The 26180-nt window shown below is 36.8% G+C and overlaps 2 protein-coding genes across 3 annotated transcripts in view; one reads left to right on the top strand and one right to left on the bottom strand.

Moving 5' to 3' along the window:
- The window catches only part of LOC110446843 (DNA-directed RNA polymerase II subunit RPB4-like), a 7659-nt gene extending 5923 nt beyond the window's left edge, over window positions 1-1736 (top strand). The window contains exon 5 of the mRNA XM_021492166.1: window positions 932-1736. Within this exon, the coding sequence (XP_021347841.1) occupies window positions 932-1010 (79 nt within the window). The 3' untranslated portion in view covers window positions 1011-1736. The remainder of the gene's footprint in view (window positions 1-931) is intronic.
- A 3934-nt stretch (window positions 1737-5670) lies between these two features.
- Window positions 5671-24880, bottom strand: LOC110446856 (uridine 5'-monophosphate synthase-like). 2 transcript variants are annotated; one of them, XR_002462513.1, is made up of 12 exons: window positions 24718-24880; window positions 21492-21590; window positions 21130-21291; window positions 16853-16956; window positions 16541-16694; window positions 13647-13778; window positions 11482-11615; window positions 10805-10934; window positions 10388-10472; window positions 8939-9037; window positions 6256-8253; window positions 5671-6198 (listed from the first exon to the last, which is right to left on the bottom strand). XR_002462513.1 is itself a non-coding variant. In XM_021492181.1 (11 exons), the coding sequence occupies exons 1-11, from the start codon at window positions 24865-24867 to the stop codon at window positions 8063-8065; spliced, it is 1440 nt and encodes a 479-aa protein (XP_021347856.1). In that variant the 5' UTR covers window positions 24868-24880; the 3' UTR covers window positions 5671-8062. The 2 variants fall into 2 exon arrangements, 1 of the variants encoding a protein (XP_021347856.1); XM_021492181.1 differs by having other exon boundaries at window positions 5671-8253.
- Between the last annotated feature and the right edge of the window lie 1300 nt (window positions 24881-26180).

Genomic DNA, 26180 nt, shown 5'->3' with positions numbered 1-26180 from the left:
TGATGTAGGGCAACAGCGAGTAGTTTAATCCTTTGATGTAGGGCAACAGTGAGTAGTTTAATCCTTTGATGTAGGGCAACAGTGAGTAGTTTAATCCTTTGATGTAGGGCAACAGTGAGTAGTTTAATCCTTTGATGTAGGGCAACAGTGAGTAGTTTAATCCTTTGATGTAGGGCAACAGCGAGTAGTTTAATCCTTTGATGTAGGGAAACAGTGAAATAGGTCGACATTGAGGTTAAATGTCACTACTCTGTAGTTTTCAAAGGACCGGTGTCAACCTAATGATTGGTCTTATTTTTACCTTAAACCAATCAAATACCTAGCTGTGTGCCTTCAGTTTTGTCATGACATATTCGAGGGGTGCAGAGAACATAAATAACTAAGTCCTGGAATTTTGAGATGTAGTACTGATAACTGTACTTTTGCGTATGATAAAAACCTGTTGAAGGCCTCATATATATACAGTCAAGTGTTATGATAATTTCATGCCCAATAATTGTTTGAGAGGTGTCTTCAGAGATCTAGCTTTTTAGATGTACATTTTGAGGGAGATGTAGTACTTATAAAATACTAACTAATCTTGGAATTTCAGAGCAGTGGGCCATATTCAGCAATTTTAAGTCAATATCAAAATTAAGGGGGGCCATTCTATGAAAAATTTAAAATTAAATTGGAACCTGGGAACATATGCATAACTTTAATTTCGTATGTTATTGCTGTACATTGTAACTTAGGATTGGTTCTGTACAAGCAATTAAGATATTATCTAAATTTTTAGCTCGCCTGTCCCAAGGCTTCTTCTGAAGAACTGGAGGACCTAGGGTAACCAAAGGTCTGAAGTTACCCATTTGTTAGTTTCATGCAGGTCCTCTGGGCCTCTTGCTATTGTTCTTGTTGATATTGTATTATGTAAAACTTTTTTATTCTACAGTTTAGAAGGGCGTTTTGAAGATGAAGAACTTAAACAGATCCTGGAGGATATTCAGACAAAGCGGAGTTTCCAGTACTGAAGATTCTGATGTTGATCATTTTGAAGATATGTGGAGAAATGTGGAGATTCCAGTCAAATGAACTGGAACTTTGGTTATATATCTTTACAGAGAAATGAGGAGCTGCCCTGCAACTGTTGTGTGCAATACATATTATCTCTGGAGACTTTGCAAGTAGCAATTTAGTTCTGATTTTGAATTTGAGAATTTCTTAGTCAGAACTTGTGTTGTATTTTGTACTGATGGTGCTTCAAGGAACTCTTTTGACCGTTTGGAAAGAACAAGTTGGCTTGATCATGCTGCACCTAGTCAGATAGAACCCAACATTTCGGTTAATTGTAGACAACTTATAAAATTTTGTAAGATACTCATTGGTCCAATCTAGACATGTAAACAAATGTTGAATTCATAAACATTTCAGAAATATTTTTATTTTCATCATCATTTTTAATGTCATTTGACAAGAGTGAAATTATAAATCTGACTTTAGTGAAAGCATTTCTCAATGATTTGGACCTGAACTGTGATGGCTTTATCTTGTAGTGAATCAGTGTCAGTTCTGTGCAAGATTCATCATCACAATTCTGAAGCTACACATCGAATAAACTTCTGAGGTTTTCTAAAGTTGTAAATTTCTACAAATAAAAGTATCATGATGCTAATTGTATAATTTCTATGGCTATACCGACATGGTATTAAACCATTCGTTTTTCATTTAAGAGGACATTAAAATGAATTTCTCACTTTTATTTTTTTTGTGTCATCCATATATACTGAACAATTTATACATATTTGAGCTCAGTGAAGTCAAATCATTTATACATTATGATTTCATAAATATTTTCATTTGGTCTTTGTCAAAGAGATGTATTTGACCATTTTGTGATTGACCTTGAATTTAATTCAATACAATGTAGTAACTGCACTTGTCAATAAACATGTATTAATTTAATATTGATTTGATTGTTATTTGTTGATACATTGGTATACAGCTGACATCTGGCACACAGAGTGTATGATCTAGTCATGATAAAATAGTGTGATGCGTGTTGTTGACGGCTTTTCTTTTGAATGACTTCTTCGGAACTAAAAGATAGGGTCTCTTCAGAACTTTCAGATGTAGTTATTAGGTCACCTGAGCTTTGCTCAAGTGACCTATTCCAATCACTTTCCGTCCGTCGTGCATAAACTTTTACTTTATCAACTTCTTCTCAAGAACCAGTGGATGGAATTTTTTCAAACTTGGTTAGAATCATCCTTGGTAGATGAGGCTACCAAATTGTAAAATTGGGATTCCTACCACAACCCTAGGGCGGGGCCAAAAAGGGAAAATTAACCAATATTTCAAAAATCTTCTTCTCATGACTCAGAGGTATTACAGTCATTTTCTCTGCATGGATGGATAGATCATCACCCCGAGCTATCCGTTCTCCCTTGGGGAGGGGGTAAAGTTTACTATAGTTTATATAGGGAAACAACACTTTTGGGTATATTTTGACATTTTCTGTTAGAAATTATTTTTACTTGGTGAAAATTATCCTTGGAGGAGGAAGATGGTTGTAAAATTGGGATTCCTATCCCAACCCTAGGGGCCAGGGCGGGGCCCAAAAGGGAAAATTAACCAATATTTCAAAAATCTTCTTCTCCAGATTCAGAGGTATTACAGTCATTTTCTCTGCATGGATGGAAAGATCATCAGGGGCTTTATTTACATTGTAAATTTCTGGACCCCCAAGCTATCCGTTCTCCCTTGGAGAGGGGGTAAAGTTTACTATAGCTTATATAGGGAAACAACACTTTTGGGTATATTTTGACAATTGTCTGTTGGAAATTATTTTTACTTGGTCAGAATCATCTTTGGTGGATGACGGTATCAAATTGTAAACTTGGAATTCCTGCCCCATCCCCAGGGGTTAGAGTGGGGCCCCAAAGGGAACATTTACAAATAATTTAAAATTCTTATCCTTTGATGACATGACAAGTATTGTATTTCACTTAGTTTACATGCTGATTTCCACATCACATCTAAACAATAAAATAAAGCTACCAGTACCTATGATATAACTCAGGTGACCGCTAAGGCCCTTGGGCCTCTTGTTTTATTTAGCCAGTACCTTCCTTGGATGGAATACTATCAAGCAGTTTCAAATAATTACCTTAGTTGACATACCAAGGTCTGAAGGGGGGGGGGGGGTCAAATATATTAAAAATATCACATGACATTATCTTAACATTCTTATGCCTCTTTTTTCTGAGGTATAGCATTAAGCTGATGTCAAAGTTCAACTTTCAAAGCTGGCAAGTCAAAGGTTAGGCTTTTTTATGAACGAAGCTTTAAAAATTATCTTCACAAAAACCAAGAGGCCTGGGGTCATGATGTTTAGCCGTCAGCACACTGGATTGAAGGACTGTTTATTTGTTCATATCAATGACTAGTCCACTTTCAAGGTCATAGAGGTCAAATGTGTTTTTATATTAAAATAACTTCTGATGGACAGGTAAGGAGTTGAAGGTTATATATAAATATAAACTTTGTTTATTTTGCAATAATGATAATTTGTATATAAATCACTCTTGTTAGCCCAGATGTTTTTTTCTCAGGGGTCTTATATGTGGGAGGAAACGAGTTCCTGGAGAAAACCCATGCGGGCTGGGAACCCTGGTTGCCTTGGTGAAAGGCGAGTGCATTTGGACATTGGACCATTTTCAAAGTCACAGGTCAATTGTGTTAAAATATTTTAACCAATTACCATGCTGTTCCAATGAATAACCAAGAGGTCTAGGGTTATGGTATTTGGAATGCAGGTGTAAAGGGCTACATTTGCAAGTTTGTTCAAAAGAAAGACCTACATCTACTTTCAAAGTCATTGATCAAAATCAAGTCAGTTTTTATTAAATAACCAAAATATCTTTGGTCATGATACTAGGCAGGACCATACATGCTGGTGTGAATTAGGAGCTATCAACAATCATCTGTCCCTCTATCACAACTTTCAGTTTGTTTTGAGGCATCCTCAGAACCAGGAAATTAATAATAATAATTCAAGGTTCTTATACACCGCTTTATCACAACCTAGTTTGTAGGTTGTCTGAAAGCGGTTCACAAATTATTATCAGTGGTTATAGGGCCTTTGCAACTAGCCAATATATTTCTAAACTTCTTTGGGAGCATATAGCCGGTGCTTCCATTTTGGCGCTCACAGCTAGCATTCTACAATTCTAGCACTTCCCAACCAGGTACTCATTTACAGCTGAGTAGACTGGAACAAGCGGAGTAAAGTATCTTGCTCAAAGATACAACACAGTGCCGTGACAAGAGTCGAACTCTCAACCCTTCGGTCACGAACCCGGTGTCCTACCACTAGACTAAATCAAGTTTATATAAAGGAGAAGCGTTGCCTTCAAGAGTGCTGAAAGAAGGAAACCGAAGAGGGGGAATATTTTCAGTATCACTTGGTATTTTTAATGCGAGTATTGTGCCCCGATTGCTGAAATTTTATACCAATATGAGTAATACAGACCTTTGAATCGAAACTAAGACTATCTTGAAGAGTTATCTCCCTCTGAAAATTTGTGTGTATATTTACTTATACTTTGGGGGCACTCCGAACCAGGGCCTGTAGAAACATTTGCAGATCTGAATTTGTCTATTTAGTTATTGATATTGAGCTAAATGCTAACAAAGAATTCTTATATACCATTCAAATATAACATTATACGTAATTTCAAAGTTCGAAATTTCATTCATAAAATGGTTTTTTTTTTTCTCAGTGTGTAACTCTCTTAATGTTTTTGTTGTGAAAGGAAGAACGCAAAAGCCAGATTGAGGTTGGAACCCGGGACCTCCGAAATCTAGACGGACACTAACCATTTAATTTACCTGGTCGCCGACAATCAACCCAGTCCAGTTCTGCTACACCCCCCCAATCCTTCAAAAGTCAAACAAAACCCTTTACCACTGGTACCTCTGTGGATATTATTTAGTTGGGCACCAAAAGTAACAGGAAAGAGAAAATGTAAAGGCTAGGCGGGTATTCAAACTCAGGAACTCTAAACTCTAAATGGACAGTCTACCCATTTAAGCTATCTGGTTCCCAGTGATAGATTCAGTCAAGTTTTGCTACACCCAATTAAATTTTTGTGGTCATTGCCTCACATCTGTAAATGTTGAAAGGGTTGAAGGTTAAACTTGATCATTCTTTGGCAGTTGGGGTAAGAGTATATCTATGCGGGCCTCTGCTCACATTGTTTTTCAGAGTTTGTTGTTGATGAGAGAACTTAACGAAATATAACTTTGTTATCAGCAGGTACATGTTCAGTATATGTAGTGGAAGGTGTCACTATTACCATCTTGATTCAGAAATGTGGGATCCTTTTTCCATCACTTTTCTTCTGACGACAGAAATACCAGTACATAAAACAGGATATTTTTTACCCCTTTACATTTCCACCTATGAATGAGATGGCATTAATATTCGCACAATGCTAAATTTTCTTTCTACTTTGTTATCTATATATAGTTGTGTAATTCTAAAATAGCAGGAAAGTGATCATGACCTACACACCAGGCAAACAGGTTTTAAATGATTGGAGGGCAGAGCATTGTGGTTATCATGGTTTACAGGAGACATACTTTTTTCGAAACTGAACATGAAACAACACAAAACAACAACCAGTAAGTCTTACCTTTTATTGTCCTATGATACTACGGGCAAAAACAACAACATATTTTTACAGAATCATACATTTCAATAAGGTAGCACTAAACAATTTTAACTTTATGAATATTCTATTCGAGGATATACTTTGCCACACCACAAACCCTTACAAACGTTGTCAATTTGCAGGCAATGGTGGAATGGCTTATGTTAATTAAGGATCCTTGTGCCACTGTGTAAATAGTAATATACACTTTTTTCCTAGCATGACTTTAGCTTTTATGAATCATTTCTGAGAAGTAAACTATATATACCTTTCAAAACTCCTGCAGGCCACTTGGTCATAGTGGTACACTGCAGGCCACTTGGTCACAGCGGTACCCTGCAGACCACTTGGTCACAGCGGTACCCTGCAGGCCCAGTTGGTCACAGTGGTACCCTGCATGGCACTTGGTCACCCTGGTACCCTGCATGCCACTTGGTCACCGTGGTAACCTGCAGGCCACTTGGTCACAGCGGTAACCTGCAGGCCACTTGGTCACCGTGGTACACTGCAGGCCACTTGGTCACAGTGGTACACTGCAGACCCAGTTTGTCACAGCGGTAACCTGCAGGCCACTTGGTCACCGTGGTACACTGCAGGCCACTTGGTCACAGTGGTACACTGCAGACCCAGTTTGTCACAGCGGTAACCTGCAGGCCACTTGGTCACCGTGGTAAACTGCAGGCCACTTGGTCACCGTGGTACACTGCAGGCAACTTGGTCACAGTGGTACACTGCAGACCACTTGGTCACAGTGGTACACTGCAGACCCAGATGCATTACAGTTACATCTAAAATGGAATTAAGGGAAGGTAACTGTATGTACAAACAGGCCATTCAGATTGATATGTCTTGCCTGTGCCCTGTTTTGACCATCAATGTAAATGTCAAGTTTGGTTGTTCAAGCACTTTAAGTTTCAGGAAAAATAACTTAAATGCAAAAACTTAATATTGATGGAGAAACTGACAAAGTCAATGGACCATAAAAGGTAGATCAATCCAGCATTTGATGCATGGGTCTAGATGTACTACCTAAGATGCATCTATGTTGCAAGTAAGGTTGGTCTAGCACTAATAGTTTCAGAGACAATAACTTGAAAGCAATAATTTAATGTTGACGCCCCTGTCCCCGGAAAAGCAACACCTTAGTCTCACTTCAGCTACTTCGTGGCAGCTAGACAAAAACTAAAGTGGAAATATCTAGTGTTTTGCATTCAGTGGAACAGGGATCCTTAATAAATAATGAGATTCAATCATTCTTAACGACTAGTAACTGTGAGCTATCATACCATGTTTGTACAACCTGAAGGAAACAATCAAATATTAAATTTAAAGGCATGACTTATGACATACGAAATACTCTGAACACATCTGATTGCAGTGTAAATAAGTGAGGTAGAGTACACTTCACTAACATGATTTATCTGACTATAACACATAATTCAATCAATTTCTGCGTATAATTATGTTTGCAACCATTTTCAAACAACTTATACATACATTTAAGCAAGTGCTATCCACTTTCGTAAATGGTATTTTATGTTGTTTGGTAATTTTGTTTTTCCCTAGTCAATGGAATCGGAATAAATATTATTAACCTTGACTTACTCTCTTCATCATTTTCTGCGAACATAATAAACTCTCCAAATATGATTGATTCCCAACAACATCACTAAACAATTTATCATTAATGTTGATTCCTGAACAATTTTCAAAACTTTTCTGCTTAAAATGGTGAACAATATACCTCCACTATGGCACTCTCCTCTTTCTCTCTGTACAATCTTAACATTGAACACAACATAAATGCCCTCAAACAACAAAAGAAAATATAGAAATACAGTCTTGCCTTCTATAATCTAGCCACCTATTTTCGCATTCAGTGTCATCACTCCATGCCTTCATTTCCAGACAAATTTTGTTCAAACTTTATAAAAAATGGTTTAGTATGAAAATACATCAAATGCATCCATATTTCAGAGTTCAAAAGTCATTGTTACTGTTTACAGGATTTAGTCTACCAATTTAATGACATCACTCCAGCAGCTTCATTTCAAAATGGATTGAACTTTATACATATTGCATGACCCAGTTTGCATATTAGAGTTCAAAGGTCAAAGTCAACTACAAAAACACTAGATTATGCACTGGAAACTAATTGATAATGCTGCATGCTTACCAACTGGAATCAAAGGTAGCTAAATTAATTAACAAAGTTGTTGATGTTTTCATTTTCATATACATCCTATAGATGGTCAGTGCCTGAAATCCTTAGTGGTTCATTGTCGTCACGTAAAGTCATCAGAGACTTGTGGTCCGACTCATGGATTCCGATCATTAGAGATTCCTGGTTAACATACTGGGTCTGGTGATCAGTGGTTCAAGGTATTCAGATAGGCAGAGTACCCCGCCTGTTTATACTCCTTGGCAGCCCCGACAGGGTCTGACACCCCTGTTATACCCCGTCCAACAATAATCACGTCTGCACCCCTCTCTGTGATTGCCATCTTTGGGGTCACATACTGCTGCCCCAGGGAGTCCCCACCCATCTGGATCTTGATGCCTGTGTTAGGTAAAATTCAAATAAATATTAATTAAAAGCCAATTAAAGTTAAATATTAACCCCTATTTCCCCTTCTAGGCTTATGTTAACTCCTCTTTCCCAGGAGTGACACACTATTCACTAATTATACACTATTCATTTTCATGACTAAATTGCCTTAAATTGGTCCAGAAATTTGCAATGCCAAATTAAAGGATCAAAATTCCGAAGTCAATACCCCAAAGTTAGCTGCTGTGGGTTTGGGACATTTTAAGAGAAAACTTAACAACAGGTGAAGGATATAACACTGCACAACAGCATCAGCTCATAGCGCCCTTTTAGCTAAGTGATGGCTCCTGTATTCATAGTCCTATGATCGCAACATCAATCTGGTTCATTTGTACATTATCAAATATAACACAAGTTGATGTAAACACAATTTTATGAATATAAATACAACTTTATAAGCAAACTTCCATCCAATGACATGGTCTTAAAATAATTTTACATTGATAACAATTAATTTTATAATTAACTAAACTATCATTTTCATACTGTACTGTTTTGACTATTGAAATGTTTGCAATGATAATATTTCACAATCCGAAAAACATACCTTGTAGTAGTACTGGATTGTATTTGTCTGCTTTTTAATATTGTCTGAGTTAATAAATTGTATCATACCATGAAAAGTTGTGAAACATACCAGGTGTCATGTGTACGAGGTCAGGGTCTGCCGACAGTCGGGACTGGGATATAAAGCCAATCACAAAGTCCTTATTGGTCTCGGCCATCTTTACAGCAGCTGTGACGGAAAAGAAAGCATCAGCATTTATACTGTAGAACATTGTCAACACCGGTAATACCATCCTCGATACTCCAGGGGTTTTGCTCACTTTCGCTCTATGCACCCCTGGAATTGTCATGACAAAATCGAAGGCTCAGTGTGCACCGGGTGACCTTGTGGATGTGTCGAAGAGACTAGTTTGTTCCTTTGATGTACATCAAAAGAATCTGTCAGTTGTGTAACTGTAAAATCGCCTAGCTCTGAAGTGGGATGTCACTCCTCGGTAATGTGGTGAATTTTGGGTAGAGTTATCTCCCTTAGACTGATAACCGCGCCGACAACCTGGATGTGACATCTCGGCGCGGTCTATTTACATCTAGAAATTGAACCAACAACACGTGAGTGATTTTCCTCCAACTTGTCTTTGATTTCAGGGAGCTGAGAGCAGTTACAGCTACTTGTTGTGACGGTGTGTAATAAACACACACCGAATTCACGACAGTAATCTTTAATGGACAGGTATCAGTCTAGTGATTGGTCAGGTTTTTTTAACTTAAGACCAATCAAATAGCTAGCCGTTGCCTTCAATTTTATTATAACATATTCTAGGAGTGTAGAGATCAAAAGTGTGCATAACTCCTGAAGTATCCAGGATTAGGTAACACTAGTATATACATGTATACTCTATAACGTTGTTTATATAGGCAATATTTGTTTGTATGTTTGAGCAGTTTAACATCCACTTCACTGTTGCCTACTGCGTATAGTTTGGTTATCCAGCAGATGAAACACAGGGAGTATGATTGTATAGTCTGGTATGTATACTCTATATCTTTATCAACACCTATATATTGAGTTGGTTTATCAACTGCGGAGAAATGCATTTATATATTCTGCGGCCAATACTATTTAAACATGAATCATCATATTAATTATCTTGGTCCCTTTTCTGATAATATCCTTGACCGTGAGTTATCTAAGTGTTAAAATATTTTCTCGTTTAATATCTATTGTTCTTGATTGCAACCAAGAAAACCATCAAAGTAAACAAACAGTAAAGGTTTCAAACTACAGTACAAAGCTTGTATTTCATGGCAGATTTATTTTTATACCTGGTATTTGTGTCCCTGAGCACTTATCCCTTCGATTGCCGATTGGCACTCATATTACGGTACTATGCCGACTGCAATCCTGTGAAGATATTGCCCTCGTGATGAGAGTAGGTTACCTGGGTAGTTAAGAAATTTAACCTGGACAACTGTTCAGGCTGTAGTACCATCGACCATCACTTGGTATTACCCGTTACTGAGTACCGTCATTGTCAAAACACAGTAAGGAGACTGTACTGTGTCAATCAGATAGCAATACCTTTTGTGTACTCCCCAGTGGCAAGATTTCCTGATGAGCTCATCTCGGCCACCATCAAACATCCACGTCCCAGTGGCTTACCAACCTGTTTAACATCATGTCACCAGAAAAAAATATTTATATGCCTCACCTCTGGGTAAAATATCTACCCCACACCGGACAGAAAAATAAAGAAATTTTATGCATGGGAAGTATGTATTGCAATTGAAGGATAAAACAATTCTATCCCACATGGTGGTTGTTGGGAAATCACTTCTGTCGATGGTCCATTCTTCAAAAGATAAGATACACAAGATTACAGGTTAACAATCTTTTTCTTCAAAGCCCTAAATACTAGAACTTATTATTGAAAACTTTAGTGTACAATACCAGAAGCTGTCACAAACTGGACTAGATCAGCCCACTGGGAGGGCTTACCTCTGCGAGAGCACTGACAATCCCTGGCCCCGGTACCGGGTGAGCGTTTGTGATGTGTGCCCAGCTTGATATCTTGTACATACCACCTTGATACTGAGTATGCACCGTCTTACCAATGTCACCAAACTTCCTGAAGAAAAATCATAATCCAGGTTTTAACTGTTAATTCAATAGTAAGTATCTCTAATGTTGACCTTTTTTGATAATTTCAGGAATCTACCTCTTTTTTGCCATTCATTATTTACAAAATTTTATCAGTACCTCATTTTACTAAAGTTGCCAAGTCGGCCCAAGGGAATCACAAACAAATCAAAAATAATAAACAAGAGGCCTAATAGGCCTGTATCACATTACTCACCTGGTTTCTTTAATTATTATATGAATAATAAAGACAAGGAAGTTAAAATGTTTCCGCTGAACTTGACCATCTCAGATCGTTTTAAGATGTGTTTGGATTTTGTAAGATGTGTTTGGATTTTGTAAGATGTGTTTGGGTTTTGTAAGATGTGTTTGGGTTTTCCTTCTTCAAATAACATAACATATCAGAATTGTTGAATATTTTGACCACAATCTTAAATAGGTTAAATGAAAACAAGATGAAAGCTTATAAGATTAATTACCGACATAAGTAGATAATAAAATTTAACCTCCATGTACTTGATGAAAATGATATTTACCTATCTTCAAATATGAGGAAGTTGTGTTTGTGTGCCAGCCTCTGTAGCTGTTGCGTAACATCTGTGGTAAAATCCTCTAACATGTCGATGTGTGTCTTGACAAGACACACATGTGGTCCTACCTTGTCCACCAGCTGGAAACAACACAAAATGTCCATAACAATACACATGTCAGCCATAGCATTTTCTTTTTAAGAGTTTCAATCACTTCTGGAAAAAGAAAGTTTTGTAAACTGTCAATAATTTTTTGTTCCAACACCAGGACAGGGTGTGTATATATATATACCATCTTAGACATCGATATCATGCTTGCCTATGTTTCACAGTTTGGTTAGATCCTCTTAATGTCACATCCCTTTTTGTTACATTATACATGTATTGCCCTTACTGTAGGGAAACACGATTCTTTGTTTCTTAGAGGTTAATTAATTTATGTTTCACGAGGGCAGATTTATTACACCAAAAATCAGAAACAATAACCAGAGGCCCAATGCATCGCTCACCTGGTATACATCTCACACCTTAAAAGTGATCTAAAATAAAGCTACAGGCAAAATATAAGTATTTATGATTAAAAGTTATTTAAAAGAACTTGTTAAAATATTTAAAAACATTTCACCCCTGTGACGTTGAAAGTTGAACAAGGTCATTAGGTTTCACAAATTTCATAGCCCTTCATCTCAAGATGCAACTTGCCAAATACCACCACCCTAACCTTTTGTTTATTGAAATTAGGGCATTTAAAATTGTATACATATTTGACTAAATGTGACCTCGAAAATGGGTCAAGGTCATTCAAATGAAAAAGCTTGATAACCCTTTATCCAATCATGCTACTGGCTAAATATCAACATTATGGGTATCATTATTATTCAGAAGAATCAAATTTGACCCCTGTGACCTTTAATATAAGTGAAGGTTATTCATTTGAACAAATTTGGTAGCCCTTCATCCAAGCATGCTTCTGACCAAATATCATCACCATGGGTATTTTAGTTATTTAGAAGAAATTGTTAAAAGTTTTTAAAATATTTAACCCCTGTGACCTTGAATATGGGTGAAGGTCATTCAATTGAACACACTTGGTAGCTTTTCATACCAGCATGCTACTGGCCAAATATCATCACCCTGGGCCTCTTGGTTTTTCAGGAGAAGTTGTTTAAAGTAAAAGTTGACACCGTACGTACACTTAGCAGTTTTGACTGTCTTCCCCCTAAAATGACTAATTGTAACAGCAGTGTGCAGATCTAGAGGCAACCAGCTGCTTGTAACGACTCGGGGGGGGGGGGGGGGCCCTTNAGCATTTGCTTAGTGATCAAAACAGACACTGCGACTGTGTCTCCATAACCGAGTGTTTGAAAGTTCTATAGTTAGTTTACTGGCCACTTACCTAAAGAAATTGATACTCAGTCACTTACCTGTAGAAGGTCTTAAATACTGGTCACTTAATAACATCACCATTTACCTACAGAAGGAGTATGTGACTGTCAATTACCTGTAGAAATAGATACTAGTCACTTACCTGTAAAAGGTCTACACTACCGGCCACTTACAGTGTATCTGTAAAAGGTCTACACAACTGGTCACTTACCTGTAAAAGGTCTACACTACCGGTCACTTACCTGTAAAAGGTCTACACTACTGGTCACTTACCTGTAAAAGGTCTACACACTACCAGTCACTTACCTGTAAAAGGTCTACACTACTGGTCACTTACCTGTAAAAGGTCTACACACTACCAGTCACTTACCTGTAAAAGGTCTACACTACTGGTCACTTACCTGTAAAAGGTCTACACACTACCAGTCACTTACCTGTAAAAGGTCTACACTACTGGTCACTTACCTGTAAAAGGTCTACACACTACCAGTCACTTACCTGTAAAAGGTCTACACTACTGGTCACTTACCTGTAAAAGGTCTACACACTACCAGTCACTTACCTGTAAAAGGTCTACACTACTGGTCACTTACCTGTAAAAGGTCTACACACTACCAGTCACTTACCTGTAAAAGGTCTACACTACTGGTCACTTACCTGTAAAAGGTCTACACTACCGGTCACTTACCTGTAAAAGGTCTACACACTACCAGTCACTTACCTGTAAAAGGTCTACACACTACCAGTCACTTACCTGTAAAAGGTCTACACAACTGGTCACTTACTTGTAAAAGGTCTTCACTACTGGTAAAGTCTACAGACATGCACAGGTTGGTTTCCTTGTCATTCATGATGGAATAAAGAGACCGTACCAAGGGATGACAGCACTTCACAGCACGCTCTTTGTGGCTCATCACCTGGAGCATAATGTCACCTGTACTTATTATTAAAGATCACATGTAAATGCTTTAAAAATGAACTAAAGGGCCATTAGCCTGTATAGGGGGATGGAACTTCATTTCAGTATGTGATATTTCACCTTTATAATTAAGAATCACTATGGAATCACTGGTTGACATCGAGTTAAGCCAATGGCTTCTGTATGATGTATGATCCTTGTCAATAAACTTCTGCTGGACACGACTTCCTTCCGGTTGCGCACACAGGTTGATTTTCAATAATTGTAATTAACTATTAACAATATGTATGTACATCTATATACAGTTTCTTTGTGATCATATAAATAATTAGGTGTAAACCATAGCAAGTTTGGTGAATGTAGGTAAATTGGCAAGAAAGTTTCCAAACGTTCTCCTTCATCATATAAGAAAAAGGATGAGTGGCCATAACTCTTAATTAAGTAGGCCACAAGATCTACTTAAGTTTGCGACACTCAACCTTCTGGAAAGACGTTAGTATAGTAAGTTTGTTGAATGTAGGTGAAATGGCAAGGAAGGTTTTTAGTATATATGCACCATACAAACACGGAAAAATCTATAGAAATAATGAACCATAACTTTGCTAATGAACAAGGGGCCAGAACCTTTTGATTGTGGGTAACAATCCTCTAAAGCTGGATACAAATCCAAGGAAGAATAACAAAGTTTGAGTCGCACATGAAACTGTGAACAATCACGTGAATATTCTGAAGATGTTGATGCCCCTTGTTCTTGACCTTGGGATTATTGGGGCAAGGTCATGACACACTGTTAGGCTATGGACAGCAATCCTTTCAAGTTAAATAAGAATCCAAGCAAGGGTTACAATGTCATGAGGCGGACACAACAATACAGACAGATAGACAGACAGATGATGCCAAACCATAATATACATCGCATTACCTACATGTGGGCATATCAAAATACATGCAAAATTCATAAACATGTACATGTGCTTGTCTGTACAGAAAAATGGACTTTTTTTAGAGTGAATGAAATTCCTGATTTCAATTAAAACTGCACTTTTTGAAAAATTCCAAATCCCCAGGCCCAACTATTAACAAGAGGCCCAGGGGCCTTAATAGCTCACCTGGTATTTTATTTCCAATTTAAAACCTGCTGAGTAACATACAGGTTTATCAAAGGAGTACAAGAAACAAAGTTGCAAGAAGAACTACATGTACATTGTAAATCTGTTTTGGTGGGTAAGACACCAAGAAAATGAGTTTCCATCTGATGTCCCAAGGAGGGTGGGGTGATGTGTTCTTTTCCCAAAGATGCTCTAGAAGAAGTTTGATGAAAATCCCTTCATTAGTAAAACAAGAGTACCGCGGGGCGGAACAATATATGCCCGTCGAATGCCATATAGTGATATATACTTTCTTACATTGAAATAAGATCTGCATCATTCTAAGAGTGGTTAGCTGACATGCTATAAAAAAGAAAATCTCCAGACAAAAATTCAAATACTGAAATGAACAAAGGGCAATAACTTTTGCAAAAATCGTTGAATCAAAATTCTTTTCAGGGAAACACAACAACATATCATGATTATTTAGCCTACTAAGTGTCACTAAGTGTCAAAGAAATCCGTCAATAAATGTAGGAGGAGATCTCCGGACAAAAAATCAAATACTGAAATGAACAAAGGGCAATTTCTTTTGGAAAAAGCGCCGAATCAAAATTCTTTTACGGGAGACACAACTTCACATCATGATTATAATGTATAACAAGTTTCAAAGAGATCGGTCGAAAAATGTAGGAGGAGATTGCCGGACAAACAAAAGTTTATGCCTGACGGACAGACAACCCCATACCATAATACTTTCGTCAAATTTGACGCGCGTATAAAAAGGAGAAAGATTTTCAATTTTCCTGTATTTCCCCTATTGGGCCTCACATGCATCTTTTTATACAAATTACACAAATTAAGTTTTTTCCCCTAAGCATGCTTCAGACCACATTTGGTTTAAATCCCCTTCATTTGTACGGAGGGGAAAATATCCTCCATTTATAGATATTAAATTCCCTTTGCCCAAAGATGCTCTAGAACAAGTTTAGTTAAAATCCCTTCATCGCTACAGAAGAAGAAGGATCTTTAATGTTTTTCTCTATTTCTCCTAATGGGCCCTACCCTTCTGCCACAAAGAAGGGGGCCCACACACCTCAGTTTATACAAAATTGATTCTTTTGTCCCTAAGCATGCTTCAGACTGCATTTGGTTTAAATCCCTATGCTTGTATAGTAGGAGAAAAAACAAACCTATTTCCTCTATTGGGCCCCGCCCCTCTGCCTCCAGAGGGGCCACACCCTCTGTTTATACAAACATGAGGCTCCTTTGTCCAAAGATGCTCTAGAACAAATTTGGTCAAAACCCTTTAATTAGTTGAGAAGAAGAAGATTTTTAAAGATTTACTTATTTTCCCCCTATTTGGCCCTGCCCCTCTGCCCCCAGGGGGATCCTTCCCTCTGTTTATACAAAACTGAGAACCCTTTGGCCAATGATGCTCCAGACCAAGTTTGGTCAAAATCCCTTCATCGGTACAAAAGGAGAAGGATCTTTAATGTTTTAAACCTTCGGGCCAGGTGAGCTAAAACTACGACTACTGAAGTACATGTATACTGAAGACATTGACAGAATTTATAGTGACATGCTTCATATTTGATTCTCTAGTAGCACCTTTATTTAAACATTGTCTGTGTATTAAATAACAAATATATAGCAATAATGTATGATCTACCTTTTGAATAGATGAGCCGTTGCTTGCCTTGCTGTCAGCTGCAGGCCCATCAAACCTGTTATCCTGTATGAATTGGATGGTCCTATCTACAATATCACTGTCCAGTTTGTTCATTCGCTGGAGAGTGGACAACACTTGGGACAGAGTAATAACACTGAAAGAAAGCAATGCAACATAAAGATATTAGTGTAAAAATGTAAATTATGAGCATTTCCACACTTCCATAATTTACATTTCCACACTGCCATAATTTACATTTCCACACTATATAGATTGAAATAGATTAAAGATATGTATAAAAATATACTGTACCTGTATAATTTGATTCCCTCTCTCTCCAGAGCAGTTTTTCCTCCTTGTTCACGGTCCAGCAAAACTATAGCATCTGTTACTTTGACCTTTTCTGCTTGTAGTGACTAAAAGTATAGTGTCATGTATTCTACAAATATTTTGTTTTAACATTTCAAAAATACTTGTTCTTTCTTTCACACACACAGACCTCCGTTTGTGAAGACTAACTCACATACAATGTAGATCTTCATATGTGACGACTAACAAATTTGTTTCTCTATTGTTTACATCTGTTTTCGAACAGTACAAGTTCTCTCCCTTTTAAACATGTATCTTTTTATATAATATATAGCATCCTCGATACTCCAGGGGTTATGCTCACTTTTGCTCTCTGCTTAACCCTGGAATATGTCATACCAAAATATAAGGCTCAGCGTGCACCACCTTAACTTGTGGATGAGAAGAGAAGACTATTTTGATCTTTTGTGAACATGAAACATGAAAAGAATCTCTCTGTCGCGTTGCTCCCCTAGCCCCTTACCTTCAAAGGACAGGTATCAACATAGCGATTGGTCAGGGTTTTTAATCTAAGACTAGTCCTGTGCCTTGAATTTTGCTATGACATATTCCAGGGGTGCAAAGAGCGAAAGTGAGCGTAACCCCTTGAGTATTGAGGATGAATTTATATAGGATAGCATCACACAAGGACTAAATAAAAAGGTTTTGTGCAAATCTGACACACTTGAAATATTTTTAAAACTATTTAAATAATTTTCATTCTTATAAATGTGATTATCTAGTTCAATAAGAAGTTTTGTTTTTAAATGGGATTATAAATCAATACAATTAAGATACCTGGGAAGAAAATAGCTATCTTGTCTATTTCCCCTGGTTTAATTTATTTGTTGGTGCAATTTGTTGTATAATTTTGTTGGGCAGTATCAATTTATCTATTACATTTCAATATTGTAGTTAATGCAATACATAAACACTTAATCAGAAATATCATTTTTTTCAACCACAGTACAGCGGGGACTGAACGATATTAGCCAGTCCAATTCCATCCACAGATAATGTTCAACTTTGGAACTTAAATACTGACCAAGTTTCATCAGGTCATGTGCTATATAATTAAATAATTGTGCAGAAATCATCTACAAATCAAAGCACAAAATACATATTAACAGATACGCAGATTTTGTTCAACTTTAAACTTAGCCTTTGTTTTTTCTTACTCAATGAACAAGTTTCATCAAAATCCAGTTATACCAATTAAGTTAATCACTCAGAGAACAGTGTGCTTATCAATTGTGCTTGGATTTTGCTCAACTTAACTTACAATGTGTTCTACTTTTCACAGACGTACAGAATGTATATGAAAATCTGTATTTTTTTACCCATCTGTCTTTAAATACAAAACAGTTCATGACTTGTTTTGAATGTTTGTTACCATCTTTACTTCTTCATTATTATAAATTCAAACAATTTGAAAAAAGGAAAATTCAAAAAGTTATCATTCCCCTCATGATCAGTAGTATATACAGTAAAACACAGGTTGATTTTTTTAGTTTTTGTATGTATAGTACATGCATTGTACAATGTACATGTATCACAATATCTCGCCCTTAACCTTGTATATAGTGTATAACACATAGGAGAGAGAACAACTGTACACGTATCACAATATCTCGCCCTTAACCTTATAGTGTACAACACATAGGAGAGAGTACAACTGTACATGTATCACAATATCTAGCCCTTAACCTTGTATATAGTGTATAACACATAGGAGAGAGTACAACTGTACATGTATCACAATATCTAGTCCTTAACCTTATAGTGTACAACACATAGGAGAGAGAACAACTGTACATGTATCACAATATCTCGCCCTTAACCTTATAGTGTACAACACATAGGAGATAGAACAACTGTACATGTATCACAATATCTAGCCTTTAACCTTATAGTGTACAACACATTGGAGAGAGAACAACTGTACATGTATCACAATATCTAGCCCTTAACCTTATAGTGTACAACACATTGGAGAGAGAACAACTGTACATGTATCACAATATCTAGCCCTTAACCTTATAGTGTACAACACATAGGAGAGAGAACAACTGTACATGTATCACAATATCTAGCCCTTAACCTTATAGTGTACAACACATAGGAGAGAGAACAACTGTACATGTATCACAATATCTAGCCCTTAACCTTATAGTGTACAACACATAGGAGAGAGAACAACTGTACATGTATCACAATATCTAGCCCTTAACCTTATAGTGTACAACACATAGGAGAGAGAACAACTGTACATGTATCACAATATCTAGCCCTTAACCTTATAGTGTACAACACATAGGAGAGAGAACAACTGTACATGTATCACAATATCTAGCCCTTAACCTTATAGTGTACAACACATAGGAGAGAGAACAACTGTACATGTATCACAATATCTAGCCCTTAACCTTATAGTGTACAACACATAGGAGAGAGAACAACTGTACATGTATCACAATATCTAGCCCTTAACCTTATAGTGTACAACACATAGGAGAGAGAACAACTGTACATGTATCACAATATCTAGCCCTTAACCTTATAGTGTACAACACATAGGAGAGAGAACAACTGTACATGTATCACAATATCTAGCCCTTAACCTTATAGTGTACAACACATAGGAGAGAGAACAACTGTACATGTATCACAATATCTAGCCCTTAACCTTATAGTGTACAACACATAGGAGAGAGAACAACTGTACATGTATCACAATATCTAGCCCTTAACCTTATAGTGTACAACACATAGGAGAGAGAACAACTGTACATGTATCACAATATCTAGCCCTTAACCTTATAGTGTACAACACATAGGAGAGAGAACAACTGTACATGTATCACAATATCTAGCCCTTAACCTTATAGTGTACAACACATAGGAGAGAGAACAACTGTACATGTATCACAATATCTAGCCCTTAACCTTATAGTGTACAACACATAGGAGAGAGAACAACTGTACATGTATCACAATATCTAGCCCTTAACCTTATAGTGTACAACACATAGGAGAGAGAACAACTGTACATGTATCACAATATCTAGCCCTTAACCTTATAGTGTACAACACATAGGAGAGAGAACAACTGTACATGTATCACAATATCTAGCCCTTAACCTTATAGTGTACAACACATAGGAGAGAGAACAACTGTACATGTATCACAATATCTAGCCCTTAACCTTATAGTGTACAACACATAGGAGAGAGAACAACTGTACATGTATCACAATATCTAGCCCTTAACCTTATAGTGTACAACACATAGGAGAGAGAACAACTGTACATGTATCACAATATCTAGCCCTTAACCTTATAGTGTACAACACATAGGAGAGAGAACAACTGTACATGTATCACAATATCTAGCCCTTAACCTTATAGTGTACAACACATAGGAGAGAGAACAACTGTACATGTATCACAATATCTAGCCCTTAACCTTATAGTGTACAACACATAGGAGAGAGAACAACTGTACATGTATCACAATATCTAGCCCTTAACCTTATAGTGTACAACACATAGGAGAGAGAACAACTGTACATGTATCACAATATCTAGCCCTTAACCTTATAGTGTACAACACATAGGAGAGAGAACAACTGTACATGTATCACAATATCTAGCCCTTAACCTTATAGTGTACAACACATAGGAGAGAGAACAACTGTACATGTATCACAATATCTAGCCCTTAACCTTATAGTGTACAACACATAGGAGAGAGAACAACTGTACATGTATCACAATATCTAGCCCTTAACCTTATAGTGTACAACACATAGGAGAGAGAACAACTGTACATGTATCACAATATCTCGCCCTTAACCTTATAGTGTACAACACATAGGAGAGAGAACAACTGTACACGTATCACAATATCTAGCCCTTAACCTTATAGTGTATAACACATAGGAGAGAGAACAACTGTACATGTATCACAATATCTCGCCCTTAACCTTATAGTGTACAACACATAGGAGAGACAACAACTGTACATTAATTAAGGGCCGGAGTATGTTTTGTGCAAGTTTCTCCTCCTATAGCTTTTTAAATTAGATTAACATAATACAATGTAATACAGAATGTTGAATGATCTATTATGTTATCAAGAATGTGTTAATGAGTAGCTTACAAATGTGTTATCCCCAGTCAGTGGCACTCTTATAGTCTAAAAGAAACACACATATAGTAGTAACATACATGTAACCCACCTGAGCTGTCTCTCGAACAGAGCTGCCGCTAGTGACCACATCCTCTACTATAAGACAAATGTCCCCGTCGTCATAGCGACCTTCAATCATACGTCGTGTGCCGTAGTCTTTTGCCTCTTTACGCCTTATCAACATCGGGTAGTTGTTTTGGACACAGATACACTGCAAAGACAATTAGTGCCCCATAAATTAATCATGGTACAATTATATTTATTACAGGCTGGGATATGCTGAACTTTGACCATTTGGTGTGGTCACACATTTATAGTCAAACCTGTATGAAGAGAACACTCTTGGGAAGTTCAACAGGTGGTTTCTTAATGCAGGCAAGGTGGTACTAGATGTCCAATATCCTGACTTACCGTTGCTATAGGTAAAGCAGTATAAGGAACACCACATATTGACTTGAATTTGCATCCACTTCTTTCTATGGCCTCCCACATCAGGGCAGCAACTTGATTCTGTAACAGAAATGATGTCAGTTAAAACTTTAACTGTAAGTGAAAGCTTGAATACATATTTGTACGAATCTTCACTGTGAGTATGAAGTACAACTAACTTTTTCTTCAATGTTCAATGTAAGAAGAGAAATACAGAGTCATCTTCCAACTGTTTGAGATTAACCTCCCTTTTTCATTTATCCTCTTTGTGGAAAAATCATTAGTTATATATTGTCTTACTTCAGTTGTATGAGTAATCTCATTTTTATTACCTTTCTTGAGGAATACATTAGTTTTCTTCAAATTGTATAATTACACTGTATCTCCCCTTTTACAGGTCTCTTTAGTCTTGTCTTGTTTAAAAATAGATGTTTTGTTTGCTTGTTTTACTCCCTGCAAGGTTGAATAAAGACAAAGAGTCTGCAGCTGATTTTGGGACCACTCAATTAAAGAGTCTATTTAACATGTTCTCTCTAGATCTCTGTAATACCATGGACATGTACATTTATGGCTATAGCATTAACCAGATTCATCTGACAACAATACATTTCTAACACTCCAGCTGGGCACAATGAATTTCTGACAAACTTGACTCACTAGGAATGTACTAGAGGCATTATTAGGAGATCTAATATCAGCAAAAAGAAGGCATATAAAAAAATGTAGTTAGGAAAAAAAAAGAGTTAAGATGGGGGTCCTGAGTGTTTCAATGAAAACTGCAGCTGATCAATTTTGGTTTCGCCAATGTCCTCCTAGCATAACACATACTGGTCTTGTCCTATAAATAACAATTAATTAGTAAGTGACTCAAAAAGGCTTTAAGAGAATGACATATGAAACAATTTTCCGATCCAAAAAGGCTGTCCAAATAAAGTGTAAGCTGTGAAGAATGGATAACATGTGGAACTTGGCCTGATGAGTGATGATAACAGAATAACTTTATAAAATAAAGTCTGGCCCGATCTCCTGGCTTTGACAATTCGACATAAACATGTATCCATATGTACGGCGAGTCTGGTGTAAGGGCTAGAGGAGCGTGTAATTTCCAAAGGTTATTCAAAACAGTCTTTCTTGTACACCACTGAATACAATGTGTCTTGAGTTCGGGGGATGTGCTTGAGAGAATGAGTTTGAGTTTCAGGAATTCATCTGCAGACGTAGTATTACATGTAGTGTCTTCTCCTTCTTTATAGTTTCACCAGACCTTCTTGGCATAGAAGATTACCTGGAGCATGTGGGGGACGCAAAATTAGTTTTTTTATTTTTTATTTAGCATAAAACTATATACGTAAGTAGCATTTAGTGTAGGAGAGGTGCGAGTACAGCTGGAGTCAGCTGATCTCTGAAGGTGTCTACAGTAGCACTGTCTACAATGGCCTGCATCATGAGGGCATTCCATTGGACTATGGTGCGCAGAAAGAAGGACCATTTAAGGGTCACAAAGTCGTTTGTTGTGGATATATGTCTGAAGTTTTGATCATTTGATTTTCTGGTTCTACTGTCAATAGGAAAGAGGATATCAGTTGTAGGAACAGCAATGAGACAGTGGACAATTTTATAGAATACTACAATACTACAAGTACAGTGTCCAATGGAGATTTTCTAACAATCCTGACACACTGCTTGTATTATGGAAGTTATTGCATACGTATCTAGCTGCACGTCGTTGAACCATTTCAATTTTGTTTGTATATTTCGTTGTGTATGGCCATGGGGTTCCATATGCAAGTACCAAACTAAGTTTGGGTCGCACAAGTGACTGGTAATTATGCTTTGGCCCTGATATTGGTGTTTGAAAAAATCTTAAGATTTCTCTTAAGAAAACCAAGGGCCTTGTTACCATAAGATGTTATATTGTCACACTCACAGTGGGTGTTCCACTTGAGGTTTGACTGCAGTGTCACCCCCAGGTACATAGCAGCTGGGATTTAAGTCTGTGATAGTACCGACCAATAAAAATTAATATGCATATTTGAGTAGATAATTTTGAGTAGGTAACTTGTCATAAATAGAGCATTTTTCAATACTGTGTTATAATTCAACATTAGTAATGTTGAATTATAACACAGTACTGAGAAATGCTCTATTTATGCCAAGTTACAAAATGCACAAATCATCCATAACGTCATTTACGTTATGGATGATTTGTGCATTTTGTGCGACTCCGTGGTTAGATGCAGACAGCATGGTATCTGAAGTGATGTGTGTGACTGTTGGCAGCATAGAACCTGGCAGCATAGAACCTGCCAGACAGACAAGTACATTATTATACAAGTATATTTAATGTATTTTGATAATTCCCTAAGTAAATTGCCAACGTTTATTTCATAATTCAAATGTACACATCTGCTTAACAATTAAAATACGTATCTATGTACTTGGAGAATTATTTACATTTCCTATACTTCTCTAGAGAAAGTGTTTTTTTTTCATCCTTATACGCAATTAATATACGTATGTAGTTTCAGTCTATATACGCAATTTGTAACTAATCTATGTCCATTTCGTATACGTATCTATGTACTAAGAGAAATTTGTTTTATATAAAATGGCTGACGTGACAGGGTGCTTTTTAATTGTTTATATCATGTTTTAAATATTTTTAACGTTAAAATATATACAGGTGCATTTTATAAATAACAATATTACTTAATTAAGGTAAAGAAATGAAAACGATAATATACAGTATATTCCGGATATTAGTATGTCCGTTGTAGGATTCGGTGATGAATATACAGGTTCGTTCTTCACCTTCCGGCACGTAATTATATCTTGATTCAAGAGAAAGATAAGTTTTTTAACTTTTAACATGATATTTATGACTTAAAGAAAAAATATTTTTTTAGGGCGAAACAACCTGGGGCGAACGGGATTTGGGGCGAAACAACCCTTAGGGCGAACGGGATTTGGGGCGAAACAACCCGTTACCAAATAAAACTGTGTCGACGTCGATATAAGCTGACCAGCTAAGGGACGTTTAATATATTTGGTTGACCCCTTGAGTTCATTAACAACTTAAAGTTATATAATGTAAATAAAACAAATCAAAATATAGATATAGATATCAACAACAAAAATGTCATTTTCTTCAAACGCACGTGTTTGAGGCACAACTATTGAAGATACAGTCAGTACTAGAGTAATTTACCATGACATCTGGAAATGAGACGATCACACGCAAGTCAAAGTAAACCGGAGACTCTATGCCAGACTTCAGCTTAAAGGTTCCAAACTTTATAGCCTCTATTTCAAACAACTTGACAATGAAATTGTCGATATTTGTTTCTTGGCTCGCCATTTTTAATGCAAAAACCGAGGTTTTCCGAATGGGAAATTTAGCCTACTTTCGGTTTCAGTACACGAAATTGGCAGTCCGTCTGACATATTGTAGTAGGGCTACAAACATTTTAGCATTTACATTAATGATATTTGAGGTTCATTAAGGAACTTGATCATGTTAGTCTCATTAATTTGTGACGTCACAACACAGTTACATGTACAATACATACAAGGCTAGTAGCTGTGTATGGGCGGCCGTTTTAGGATAAAATGCATAAACTACTTTTTTAAAAGTGCGAAAAAATGTGCACTTAGGTGCAAAAAAATAAATTAAAAAAATGGCCATTATGTACTTTTTCAAAAGTATCAGTTTGCGAAAGCCCATGCACATTATTAGTACCTTAAAGTTGTATTTTAGTTGACAGGTATTAATCTTGGTTTCTTGATGAATCGGCAACAGCATTAATATATATACATGTATATCAATTTCCTATTTTTGTATTTTATATCCTTATTACATTATATCGAGAAGTATGCGTATCATGAGTGCATGTGTGTATGAGTGTTTGAGCATGTGCATGCGTACGTGTACGAGTGTGCCATCGTTCGTCCGTCCGTCCGTCCGTCCGTCTATCCATGGGTGTGGGAGTGCAAGTGTGCGTCAACTTCTAAACCAAACGTAACGCACTGGTTTTTATCTGATGTATCATACATTAAATGGAATATGTTTCAATTTCAAATTTCACCACGTGTAAATATATTATAAGTTAAACTTTATCTTATTCAAATTAATATTGTACATGTAGTTATTGTGTCAACAGTCTCGAAGAATTATTTGCCTGTAACATATACTTTGGAGAGGAATAATAATATAAGCTCTAAGCTTGTTTTCTCATCTCATAGGTATCTCATAGGTAAGACATCAATGGAAAGCCTGTGGCTTGTAATGTTGTTATTTATCTGCATTTCGTTAATTGGTTGGTTGATGATGGATCCGGAGTGCGCGAAGAATGGCATACATTGTATATACCATTACACATATCTGGACGTCTAGTGAAGTCTAATTGTCGCAATAGTATTAATTAATATTTACACATCGTAGATTAAAAGGACGGATGCAATTTGTGTGCATGATCTTTCCAGTGCACGTTTAACCTATTTTTAAAACTATTCAAACTTTCGACATTAACCACTTCAGCTGATAAATTGTTCCAATTAGTAACTACACGATTGCTGAAAATGTTCTTGGTGGTGTTAAAGCGGCATTGTTTCTTAAAGAGCTTTAGCTGGTGACCTCTAGTTGCCGGATAGCTAGGTGGATTCGGTAAATAA

This window comes from Mizuhopecten yessoensis, unplaced genomic scaffold (assembly GCF_002113885.1).
Source record: "Mizuhopecten yessoensis strain PY_sf001 unplaced genomic scaffold, ASM211388v2 scaffold3023, whole genome shotgun sequence".
Taxonomy (NCBI): domain Eukaryota; kingdom Metazoa; phylum Mollusca; class Bivalvia; order Pectinida; family Pectinidae; genus Mizuhopecten; species Mizuhopecten yessoensis.
This window is presented reverse-complemented; position numbering and strand designations above follow the sequence as displayed.